General features: G+C 39.3%; 2 protein-coding genes across 3 annotated transcripts in view; one reads left to right on the plus strand and one right to left on the minus strand.

Moving 5' to 3' along the window:
• Positions 1–2,132, minus strand: part of LOC122342407 — a 5,252-nt gene extending 3,120 nt beyond the window's left edge. The window contains exons 1-2 of the mRNA XM_043236177.1: positions 967–2,132; positions 684–852 (exon numbers count right to left, since the gene is read on the minus strand). Coding sequence (XP_043092112.1) covers positions 684–852; positions 967–1,456 — 659 coding nt within the window. The 5' untranslated portion in view covers positions 1,457–2,132. The remainder of the gene's footprint in view (positions 1–683; positions 853–966) is intronic.
• Positions 1–10,377, plus strand: part of LOC122342408 (arf-GAP with GTPase, ANK repeat and PH domain-containing protein 1-like) — a 23,705-nt gene extending 13,328 nt beyond the window's left edge. The window contains exon 2 of one of the 2 annotated variants that reach the window (XR_006250558.1): positions 10,234–10,377. Coding sequence is in view for 1 of the 2 variants with exons in the window: in XM_043236178.1 (XP_043092113.1) it covers positions 8,642–8,886 (245 nt within the window). In the remaining variant the exon portion in view is untranslated. Of the gene's footprint in view, positions 1–8,641; positions 10,082–10,233 lie in introns of those variants that run through there. The other variant, XM_043236178.1, reaches the window with a different exon arrangement.
• The last annotated feature ends 1,492 nt before the right edge of the window (positions 10,378–11,869 follow it).

Raw genomic sequence — 11,869 nt, forward strand, 5'->3', positions numbered from 1 at the left:
CTTTCCTAAAACAACAAAAAAAAAAAAAAATTACCGACCCAAAACTTTTGAACAGTATTACAATGTTACAAAAGCTTTCCATTTCAGATAAATACTTTTAACAGTTTAACAGTTAGTAATGATCAAATGTTTCTTGAGCATCAAATCATCATATTAGAATGATTCCTGAAGGATCACGTGACTCTGAATTTTGAGCATTTTTGTGATGCTCAAAATTCAGCTTTGCATCACAGGAATAAATTACACTTTAAAATATATTCAAATAGAAAAGTTATTTTACATTTTAATAATATTTCACAATATAACAGCTTTTTTTGTATTTTTAATAACAAATACAGCCTTGGTGAGCAGAAGAGACTTCCTTCAAAAACAAACAAAAAAATAAAAATAGTACAGTTTCCAAACTTTTGACATGCATATATTAAAAAAACCAAAAAAAAACAACAGTCTGAACCTTGCCAAGACTCAGAGCCGAACCAAGACCGAGACTCAGGCCACACCCAGAGGCAAGGCCGAGAGTCAGACCCAGACTAAGACCGGGCTCGAGTCCAGATCTTAGTCTGGGTCTGACTCTCGGTCTTGAGTCCCAGCCTTAGTTAAGGTCCGTTAAGACCAGGACCTCTGAGCCGGACTCCAGGTCCCGAGTCCCAGGTCTGAGAAATGAGTAAGCTATGTTTATTCACCTTTGAAGAAACTCCAGAGTTGAAGCCAGCTCAGATGGATAGTGAATATTAAAACAGTAGTAGCTCCCGAACATGAGGCACAGTGCAGAAATGAAGGAGGAGATGTTTGTGTTAATAAGGTTCCGATCCAGACTCAGCATGTACCTTGTGGAGGAATAGCAGGACTGTCCTATGAACAAATTATTTAACAGGTTATATTAATAAGTGCTGCACTCACATGACAAATTCTATAAACAGTGCAATTAAAAAAAAAAGAAAAAAAAAAGATATGAAACAGACTTACCACAGACAATAACAACGGGTGTCAGAGGCACTTGCTCCAGTTGGACCTCTTCTGCCAGACATGTATCTTCTACATGGAAGAACATGGACTCCTCCTTCTCATCAAAGTAGCTGAGCAGAAGCAGGGTCATCTCTATCACGTCATCTGAACAGCCACTCTGGAGTCCCCGCTTCCTCTGAAGCCTTGCATAATTCTGAAGGAATTTCTTGCTCTTGTTGACACAAACTGTGGTCAAGTAGTCGAGAAGCCTTTTTCCTTTCAAATCCAAATTTCGTGTGAATGTCTCTTTGAGGTCAATCCCAGTGAGTTCCATAAAGTGGACTGACATGCCAAGTTCATCAAACCAAAACGGCCACTCCTCTCTAAGGCATTTGATACTTTTTCCCTGGTTGACATGTTGACGCTGTGTGTAAAATGTGGACTTCATTAAACATTTTACCTCCTCTGGATTGGCATCAGAGTGTTGGAACATCACCTTGAGTTTTTCCATCTTTGCTGCTGGCTCTCTTGAGTTTCTTCAAGGGGCAGAAATTTTACATTCCATTTAATGCACCCATAAGTGTCCTGCATTGCTGCTCTATCTTCTAATGGGATCTCGTCTGTTTGGTCCGAGTCATCGGTCTGATGTTTTCTTTTTCTTATTTTGGGTGTCGAAGTGCGCCTCACATTTTCAATTCTGTTTTGCAACTGTTTGACAAGGGAATGGTAGCCTGTTCCAACAATATCACCCTCTATTACATCTTGGAGAGAACTGCGATATTTTGCCACCATTTTTGTTGCAACGTCAGTTGAATGCTTTTTACCTACAAGAGGGCATTTTTGCATCATCTCAGTCACAACAATCCATTTGCCTCCTTAGTTTTGGGCCAGGCCTTTTTCCCCTCTCTAAAGCCTGCATCACTTCCTCAGGAAATTTACTCCATGGAATTTCAAAGTTGACGTCCCACTGTGTGTCAAGTCCTGGGCTGCTAGAGGAGCTTGACGATGAACTTTGGGGTGAAACAGAGAGCGTTGGCAGCGATTGGGTAGGTGAGGCTTCCACAGATGATAGTGAACTCTTCTCGGGAGTGTGGTCTTTAAATGGCAAAAAATAAGATTGATTCACACTGTAAAATATTTCACAATGTCCATGTCTGCTTTTGATTTTGAATAGTTGTGTGGTGGTGTATAGTGTTTTTTCTTACATTTCCGTTTCCAAGCAGAAAGAAGCTTTCTGGCTTCTACAGGTCTTAATGCTGTCATCAAATCAGCCTCCGTTACGAAGCGTAGATCATCATACGTCTCGACTCCAATGGACTGCAAGTGCTCTTCCAGGATGTTTTTGTTTACTGCTTGAAGTTGTGGTAGGACTTCCATGATGGCGACATCTAGGAAGGTTCGCTCTGAGTCAGTCATATTTGCACTAAAGAGAAAATGGCACCTTCAAACAAAACAGAAAATATATACAGTACATACACTTAACCGAGCAGGGACATGCATCAGGCAACACATATTAATGTCAAATTATTTACAGTAAGAAGTGAGCTTTAATTGGACTTTATTTTTCCACAATACTGTGTTTTAGTGAAATGACTTGGTATCCATCAAGAATGTATGACACCAAAGGATAGAAATCGGGCAGGTCATTAATGTTGATACACTGTAACCCAAGACTGTCCTTTGTCACAGAATACAGATGGTATTCTGAGAGGAAGGTGCCTTTGTGGATATCCATCAAAACATACACAGATGTGTCATTATGAATCAAGATGAGTAGAAGTTCACCAAACTCCATATACTCATCATTTCTGTACACAAGAAACTGTCCTTTTTTATATGCAGTGCCCTTGTACTGAATGTCTGTGGTAACTGTGGTATTGCTTTCTGAAAAGGCTAACTCCCTGACTGCATGTTTAATAGTGTCACTGTAGAGGTGGGGATAAAACGCACAGCTGTCCTTCACTTGCAGTAGTTTACTGCATTCTTGCCCAGCTAAAAGATATGCCTGATACATCTGATGACGCTCTGACAAAGTTTGACAAATGTTTTTGAAGTTTTTCAAGTGTCTGGCACATCTTTTAAAATAACTGTGCTTACTTTCAAACCTAAGCGTCCATAACCTAATCAATGGACCAAATTTCAAGATCAGTGCTGAATAATGGCGCAAATAGTGGTGCTTGGGTTTTAGTTGCACTTCAGGAAACAACATCTTTCTCAACTCCAAATATTCTTGGATCAAAATGTCAAGATATGCTATCTGGGACAAGGAAATGTTCTGAGCACAAATAAGATCCACAATGTCTTTTAGCTGGAGAGCTAACTGCCATACTTCATCCTCATGATTTTGCACTTTGTCACCAATCGAAACTGGTAGCAATCTCAAAAGGTTCCAGTTTTGAATGGCTTGCCCTGATAACTTGGCTCCATCCGGGTTGACGGCAAATGGCTTTGTGAGTGCTTCAGATCCTTTGTACTTCAACTGTTTGATGCGCCTGTTTAAGAGCGATAATCGTGAACCATTTTTTCTTTTTTTTAATGTTCTTCAGGTACAGCGTTAGATCATATGACAAGACTCCTTCAAAGAGGTCATGACCTAAACAGGGCGGGAGACCAGGACTCAAGGGCATTAAAGATAGAGTTTACCTTTATCCCTCTGACACCTTGGATGTTTTCAGCCTGGAGATCAGCAACAGCTGCGTCATACGTCTCTGGGGTGTAAAAGGTCCACAGACATTCGGATCAGCCACAAACTCACTTCTTGTGATTTCACAGTACCTGCAAAAATATTGAGAGCGGCTGAAGTTCTCTGTAAACCCACCTATGCAATGAGAACCCAAGTTATCCCCAGCAATGCAGTAAAGACCCCCTTTTACTGTTTGTCCATCTACATTTATTCCATCTGTCTCCAAGGATTTCAGATCTTCCAACAACTCTGAGAAAACTTTGGCTACTCCAAAACGCCTAAGTTCATCCTCAACACACAAGAAGACTAAAAACATATTATCAGTATTTGAACGCAAATGAATGGGTAAATTTGCTAATGAAATATAGACTGCAAGAACTTTGTGCATCTTTTAGCAGAACCAGGGATTCACAATTTCAAATGAATCTTGGTACAAAATCAGTTTGAGGCTTTCAGGGTTTTCACTGAAGAACTGGTGACATTTGAAATTTTGTCCATCATATAAATCCGTAAAAACCTCTACATCAGGATCTCCAAACTGTTGTGACTGTGTATTCCTCCCTAAATGTGACTGTAAAAGCTCTTCAGAGTTTCTGCTACTGGTATGTAGTAAGCAAATTTGTGTCATGTTTTCATCCATTCCCAGTGCCACTTTTGGGGTTCTGTGTAATTAAACATTTTTGTGAATGTCTGATTTCTAGAGTATGTAGTTCTTAATTGACCCTGATGACAGGCAGAGAACAAATCTGACTCTTTAATGCAGTCACAGATTTTAGAGACTGCTTCATCTGATAGGCTCATATCATTTTTTAAAAAACTTACTCTAGTTATTGTATAGGCTTGGCCTAACTCGTGCACATTCTGCATTTCCTCAACAATAGTCTGTATAGTTGAGGCAGGAATGAGCAGCTGTCCTTGCAGTTTAAGGTAAAAGAGACACAGGTTTCTGACATAAGACTGACTATCATTCTCTGGCATATCACTGGCTGCACTAGCTGTTGGCATGGCTTCATGTGTGTTTTCTGAATCATCTGTACTGGCAAAGACATCTGGGGGCTGAGGGCGAGTTTCCCTGTACATGTTATCGATACCATCTGGGGAGCATGTTTTATGCTTTCTACACATGAGGGAAGTAAATGACGACTTTTTTGTAAACACGTGTTTACACCCACTTACTGGACATGAAACAGACCTGCCCTCTCCAATATGATCATTTAAGTGAGACACAAGCTCTTTCACCGTGTGAAAACGGCGGGCACATAATGAAACTGCGCATTTTAAATCCGCAACAACAGCTATAGGAGCAGCTTCCGGTGCATTGTGCACACGATAAAAATGGCCCTTGAAAGCGGAGTATGTGGTAAATGTTTGACTACAGTTGGCGCCAACACATTTAAAAAGACAACGGGGCTCATTCCTATGCACTTTGCAATGTAGTACATAGCCTCTTAATGTATCCAATTTCTTTTTACAAAAGACACAGGTGATCATTTTTAGGATTTCAAGTGTTTGCCTGTGCTTTTTAGCTGAACCAACTTATCATTGATCTAGCTAGCTAGTTTACACCAAGTGCTTTCAGCACACATTTTCGTGTGGTCTCCAAAAAAGTAGGCTAAACAATGTGAAGCTTACCGTGCAAACTTTTAATTTTCCAATTGAACAGCAGCAGACCCGCTTAAAAACTTCTTAAAATTGTAGAGACACTGTTCCGAGACACTGTTCCTGTTTTCTTCTGCTGTGCCTGTTTTCTTTCTAACAAGCGCTCCTCGCCTCACGTCATTATCCAATCAGAGACGAGCTTATCTGCGAACTATGAAATTCAAAATTAGCAGACTCAGTGGCAGAGCACAAGAAGAGAGGACAAGTACAAGTCTGTGGTTAGAGGAGGCACTGGTTGTTTAGCCTGTGATAATGATACAGTGCTGAAAACAATGCTGAAATAATTTATAAATATACATAGAAAACCAGTAGGCTAAGCATAACATAAACATTTAAAGAAACATAAAGCAGACAAGGATTATGGTTATGACTGAACAGAAGTGTTCCTTTGCACAGGCCTCAATAATTTTAATTCCTTATACACATACTCTATAAACAGAGTAGGCTACAAATAAATCAAAGCGGTTACTGAAGGCACTGTTTAATTGTTTAGCCTGTGATAATGACACAATGCTCAAATTATTACTTTTGTTTTATCAATAGGCCTATGTAGAAAACCAGTAGGTTAAGAATTACATTACAATTTAAAGACTAAAATAAACATAAGGCATATAAGGATTAGGACTGAATCAATAAATTTAATTTCTTATACACACTCTACAATATGCTACAAATAGCCTGAATTATAATAACAATGTTATTATAATTGTAGCCTATATTTTTATATATAAATACAGACAGGCAACCTCTCAGGTTGACAATAGATTTTTTTAAAAACATTTTTACTACCTCAATTTGCATCAATCATGTTACAAGTACAGCATAAACTTGTATAGTGACTTACTTTAGTTGTATTTTTAAGAACAACTGACTAAAACTTTAGTTTTGACAATATTTACATGTCAAATGAACAAAGTTGTTTTGTGATGAGTATTACAGTATTTCTCTGTTTTTTTATACCAATCTTTGTAGTTTTAACAAATAAATTTGATTATAATCGCATATCGTTGTTGTAAATATAACAAAACATTCTGTTTAATAGTTTACAAAAGTTCACTGTGATTCAAACAAAAATATATGTTTTTGGATTTACAATACTTTTCTGTAGGAATTTTACATTGTTTTCCTGTAAATCTCACAGTCATTTTTTACAGTATGTTTGGACTGTCTATTTCATTTTATTTCATTTTATTCAATTGTGATTGTTGATAATTCATTGTTTGTGGTAATTCATTGATAATTCGTTGAAGGTACACAAATATATTTTTGTTAAACAAGTGACAATTATACTGCAAAGTGTTTGCAGTTTATAACAAAAAGAGAAACAAAAAGAGGACACACTGAATACAAATAACACCCGTTGAAACGTATTTCTGTGTATGTGTTTTTATTCAAGCAGTTGGTGACTGAATTGATATTTGAATCGCGAGTGCAGACACATTTCTTAAGCACAATTATTTTTTTATATATAATTCTGTGTTTAGTGTAAGACCCCGAACCCGAGACTCCAAATACTAGTAGTTAATATAAAGAACATATATTTGGTGAGCTCAGACCTTGTAGATATTTTTCCTCCTTTTCTTGATATAATTCTGACAAATGGGTCACACATGCACGAGGGAAGAGACCGGTCTCTCGAGGAGAGGTGCGCTCAGTATTTAACGGCGGCGGTGACAAGGCTCGATACACTTCAGGTGTGCTTCGTCACACGACGCCAGACCTGACCAAGACCACGCCCCTCCTCTCGGACACGCCCACTCCAGTCTATGACAATGGGTCCACATCCCTCAATGCCACCTTCCAATAACTTCACTAACTTCACTAATTCCTCTAAAAGGACTCCCACTGCCATGGAAACAGCTCAAGCTCTCTTCCATAAAGTATTTCGAGTATATCTCAGAGGATATAGTTTACGTCCCAAGTTTGGAGAGCTTTTTGTAAACAACTCAACATAAATGTCAGCCTCACTTCAGGATACCATCCACAATCAAACGGCCAAGTGTTGCACCTGAATCAAGAGATCGGCAGATATTTGAGGATATTTGCAGCCTTTGTAATCTTTGACTCTTTGCCTGCCTATTTGAATATAAATAAAAGTCTTCACAGTGCATCGCATTTACATTTACATTTACATTTACATTTAGTCATTTTGCAGACGCTTTTATCCAAAGCGACTTACAATTGAGAGTACAACAGCGATTCATTTTTTGAGACACAAACAGCCAGAGTAAGTGCTTATAACACCCAGTCACAGGCAGTGTTCAAATTAGTACATGCCAGAAGGGAAGGAATAAACAAGGGGGATGAGAAGAGAGACAAAGACAGTGAGAGTTTTTTTTTATTTATTTATTTTTTTTTTTATGATGAGGTCAGGTATTGCTGAAAGATGTGAGTTTTCAGCTGTTTCTTAAAGATTGACAGAGATCCAGCATTCCAGATATGTACGGGAAGATCGTTCCACCAGCCAGGAACAGAGAACGAGAAAGTTCTGGAGAGTGATTTCGAGCCTCTTTGAGATGGTACCACGAGGCGTCGCTCGCTAGCAGATCTCAGACTTCTAGAGGGTGTGTAGATTTGTAATAGTGAGTGGAAGTAGACCGGTGCTGAGTCTGTGGTTGTTCTATATGCAAGCATCAGTGCCTTGAACTTGATGCGAGCTGCAATCGGTAGCCCATGTAAGGAGATAAAGAGAGGTGTAACATGGGTTCTCTTGGGCTCATTGAAGACCAGCCGTGCTGCTGCATTCTGAATCATTTGTAGAGGTTTTATTGTGTTTGATGGAAGTCCAGCCAGAAGAGCATTGCAGTAGTCCAGTCTAGAAATGACAAGGGCCTGGACAAGTAGCTGTGCAGCTTGCTCTGTTAGAAAGGGCCTGATCTTTCTGATGTTGTGTAATGCAAACCTGCAGGATCGAGCAGTCTTTGCAATGTGATCTTTGAAGGTTAGTTGGTCATCGAGGATTACACCAAGATTTCTGACTGAGGTTGATGGGGTAATTGACGAAGAACCTAGCTGGATGGTGAAGTCAAGTCGCATTTAAAGAATTGTATATACAGCCGTGAAATGGATATGAAAATTATATTTTATAAATGGATAACTTAGTGAAGGAGAAACAAAGCTTTTGAAACAGAGACATTTGAATGAATTGCTTCACAAACACTGTAAACTAATTTGTAAACAAACACTGACGTGAAATTAATTTGACCGAATCACTAAAACTAATTATATAAAGAGTCTATGTAACAAATCAGAAAACAAATCTTAATAGAAATGTGAACTTTGTTGTTAGATTTGAACACCTCTCCCCCCTTAGATTCTTTCTGTCTACTCCTTATTTCCTTGACCTCCTTTTAGCCCTCTGTAATCTGGAACAAATGCCGAGCCACCTCAGCTGGCCTCTCTCGATGTGGAGGAGCAGCGGATCTACTCCAAGCTTCTTCAGAGTGACCGAGCTCCTCACCCTGTTTCTAAAGGAGCACCCAGCCACCCTACGGAGGAAACTCATTTTGGCCACTTGTGTCCAGGATCTCATCCTTTCGGTCATGACTCCAAAAAGGCCGAGTACTCTATATTGCCATTCGGCCCGTAGGCACAAATGACAGTGAGAGACCTCCCCCCAACCCGAAGGTGCAGGGAGGCGACCCACCGGGGTAAACTCCAACACATGGCGGCTAAGCTGTGGGGGCTATGAGCAAGCCCACACCAGTCCGCTGCCTCTCACTGCGGGCAACACTAGAGTAGTGAAGAGTCCCGCTCCTTTCGAGGAGATGGGTTCCAGAGCTCAAGCTGCACATGGAGTTGAGCCGAATATCTCTAGCCGGTACCTCTCCACCTCCCGCAGCAACTCCAGATCCTTCCCCCCAGAGATGTGACATTCCATGTCCGTAAAACCAGATTCTGTGTCCAGGGGCCGGGTTGCCGAAGTCCCCGCCTTTGGCTGCCGCTCCTGCAGGTGGTGGGCCCACAGGAGTAAAGTGAAATAGTGTCTTATACATTTTTAAAAGGTCTATTAATTAAATGTGTAGTTGTTTCACAAAACTCTAGAAGGTGCAGATTAATGTGTTCTTAACATTACATAACAGCTTTAAATGACTTGGCATAAGCTGATTGGTCGATGATGCGTATGTAAACAATGACCTTGTTGCTTTCACTCGAGTGACTTTCTCTGTATGATGATAAAGAATAAGCGTCAGTGTTTTTTGCTAACATGCTGTAAAGAGTAGTTTTAGAGTCGACACATGATATTATCGTCAATCAGCACAACCCTAGTGTGGTGTCCAGTTTATCTTTAAAATTTTAACCTAAAATACCGGCTTCCAGCAACGGCCGTATGCACCTTCATGAGAGCATTGAGTTAAGGCTTCTTGATTTAGATTATAAATTCAGTTTTTAGGTGATCTATTTCTTTGTGATGAAGCAAGTAGGTTGTATTTCCAGAATTTTTTCTGAAGGACATCCCCTACACATGGGCTCTGAAATCTGGATGAGCTTTTATATTTACTGCCATGCTTACTCCATTAGCTGTTTCCATCAACCTATTTTTATGAGCATAAAAACTATATATTTTGTATGTATATTGCATAAAAACACTGGACGTAGATGCCAAAATGTGCAGAAATTCTAAAGATTTGTATAAAAAAAAACTATGCGCTCAAAGTAGGACAAATTTCTCATCCAGCAAGAAAACATGCACAAAATACGATAGAAACACTTGAATAAAAAAAAACATGCTCCAAACAACTCTTTAACTTCTTGGATAGAAAAAAATGTTTTATCTATCCATTTTCTTCTGCTCATCTGGGGTCGGGTTGCTATATTTTTTTCATACGCGTTTCCATTTGCTCTTGTTTTAGGATTATTCTGGCTGGGGAGAAATGAAAAGACAATGTAAGAAAGTTAATAGACACTTTTTGCTGAAATTCGTTGTTCTGTTGTTGCTTGCTTAGATTTGCAGGTGTCCTGGGACAGGTGAGGGAGTGAGCGGATGCTGGTGGAGCTGCTCAGAGAAGACATTAAACTCCAGAGAGACAGAGAATAGATTATTTATTAACCCTTCTCTGAAGAAAAGAGTGGAAAGTCTTCTCAGAGACTCGGAGGAGACAATGCAGTGGACAGTAGAAGAGGCATGGAGACCCTCTTTATGATGTACCAGTGTCCAGACAGGAGAGAAACACCAGGGTCTGGATTGTGAAACCCATTCTCTTCTCAGAAGATCCAGGAGCCCTGTAGGATCTCTCTGCTCAGCCCAAAACCATTAAACCAGTTCCGGCACATTCAGTACAGGACTCTGTCTGATGCAGAGAAAGACGGAAAAGAGAAATGAATAGCTATGAAAAACTAATTAGACCAAGAAATACTGGGATACTTTAGTAAACTACTTTTAGTAACTACTAATACCACATTAGGGAAAAAGTACTCGTCACATTTAAAATCTTAGCTGCAGGGAGACTTCAACCAAAAATGAAAACATGAGAGTAAGTAAATGATTACAGAATGTTTATTTTCTATAATTAAAGTATTGTATTGTATATGCTAATACTACTACTTAAAGTGAAGGTATAGGCCTACAGTATTGTTCTGAAAAATAATTTGGATGGTTTTGTATCAATATTAGTGCTGCACCACTGTGTATGTTGCAGTTTATTTCTGAATTATGTTCAGGGTTGTTTTATTTAACTTATATTTATACTTAATATAATGTTGGGTTTAATCGACAACAATGACTCCGAGAACAAAACTGAAGAAAATCTAGTACTTTATATATGATAGAGAAAAGGCCTTAGATATTATTCAGCATTTGATCTACTGTGTGTGTATTGTATGGTTTTTATAGTTTTTTTTTTTTTTAATGGATCATTGCATTCAAGCAAGATCCAAGCCCATGCCTGCATTAAAGTTGTCATCCGGGGATTAAACCAGTCTCGAGACCGACTCCATTGTGACGTGAAACATGAAAGTGAAAGTGATCGACTCTGGCTCCTCCTATCCTGTAGGACGTCAGCTCTCCGTTGCTATGCGACAGGAGGGTAATCTAGAACACCTGAGGAAATCCTGAGGAGGCGTGGCTTCGAGCTTCACGCGCTTCAGTTTGGGACACAGATACAGTGGTCTGTGTTTGTTTCCACTAGCTGCTCGTGAAACGGAAGTTTAACACATTAGAAGTAAGGACGTCCTCGTATTTACTTCCGCGTTGAAAAATAAAGTGCTTAGGTGTGTGTTCGTTGAATGACCTCGTTCAAAGTACAAATCAAAGTACCGCGAGAGCGAAAGTAAAGAGAACACAGAACCGTCAGTCGATCTCGCGATACTTTGATGTTATGCACCTTGTACTTTACATGTGACGTTTACACCTGATCGTTTTTTTTTTCTGATCGAAAAACCTTTAAAACTATTAACCTAATCATCATTTTTAATGTTTATGCGGAGACATACATGAACATAAAGAGAAAATAAAGACATTTTGAGAAGTTGTCTAGAAACTGAACGTTTTGATCAAAGCAAGTCTTCAGCTGTGGAGCAGAAAGACACTTCCTTATTCATGTAAGTAAAGATTAAATACTGTCTTAATCATGAAACACTCAT

Source organism: Puntigrus tetrazona, chromosome 4 (genome assembly GCF_018831695.1).
Source record: "Puntigrus tetrazona isolate hp1 chromosome 4, ASM1883169v1, whole genome shotgun sequence".
NCBI lineage: Eukaryota > Metazoa > Chordata > Actinopteri > Cypriniformes > Cyprinidae > Puntigrus > Puntigrus tetrazona.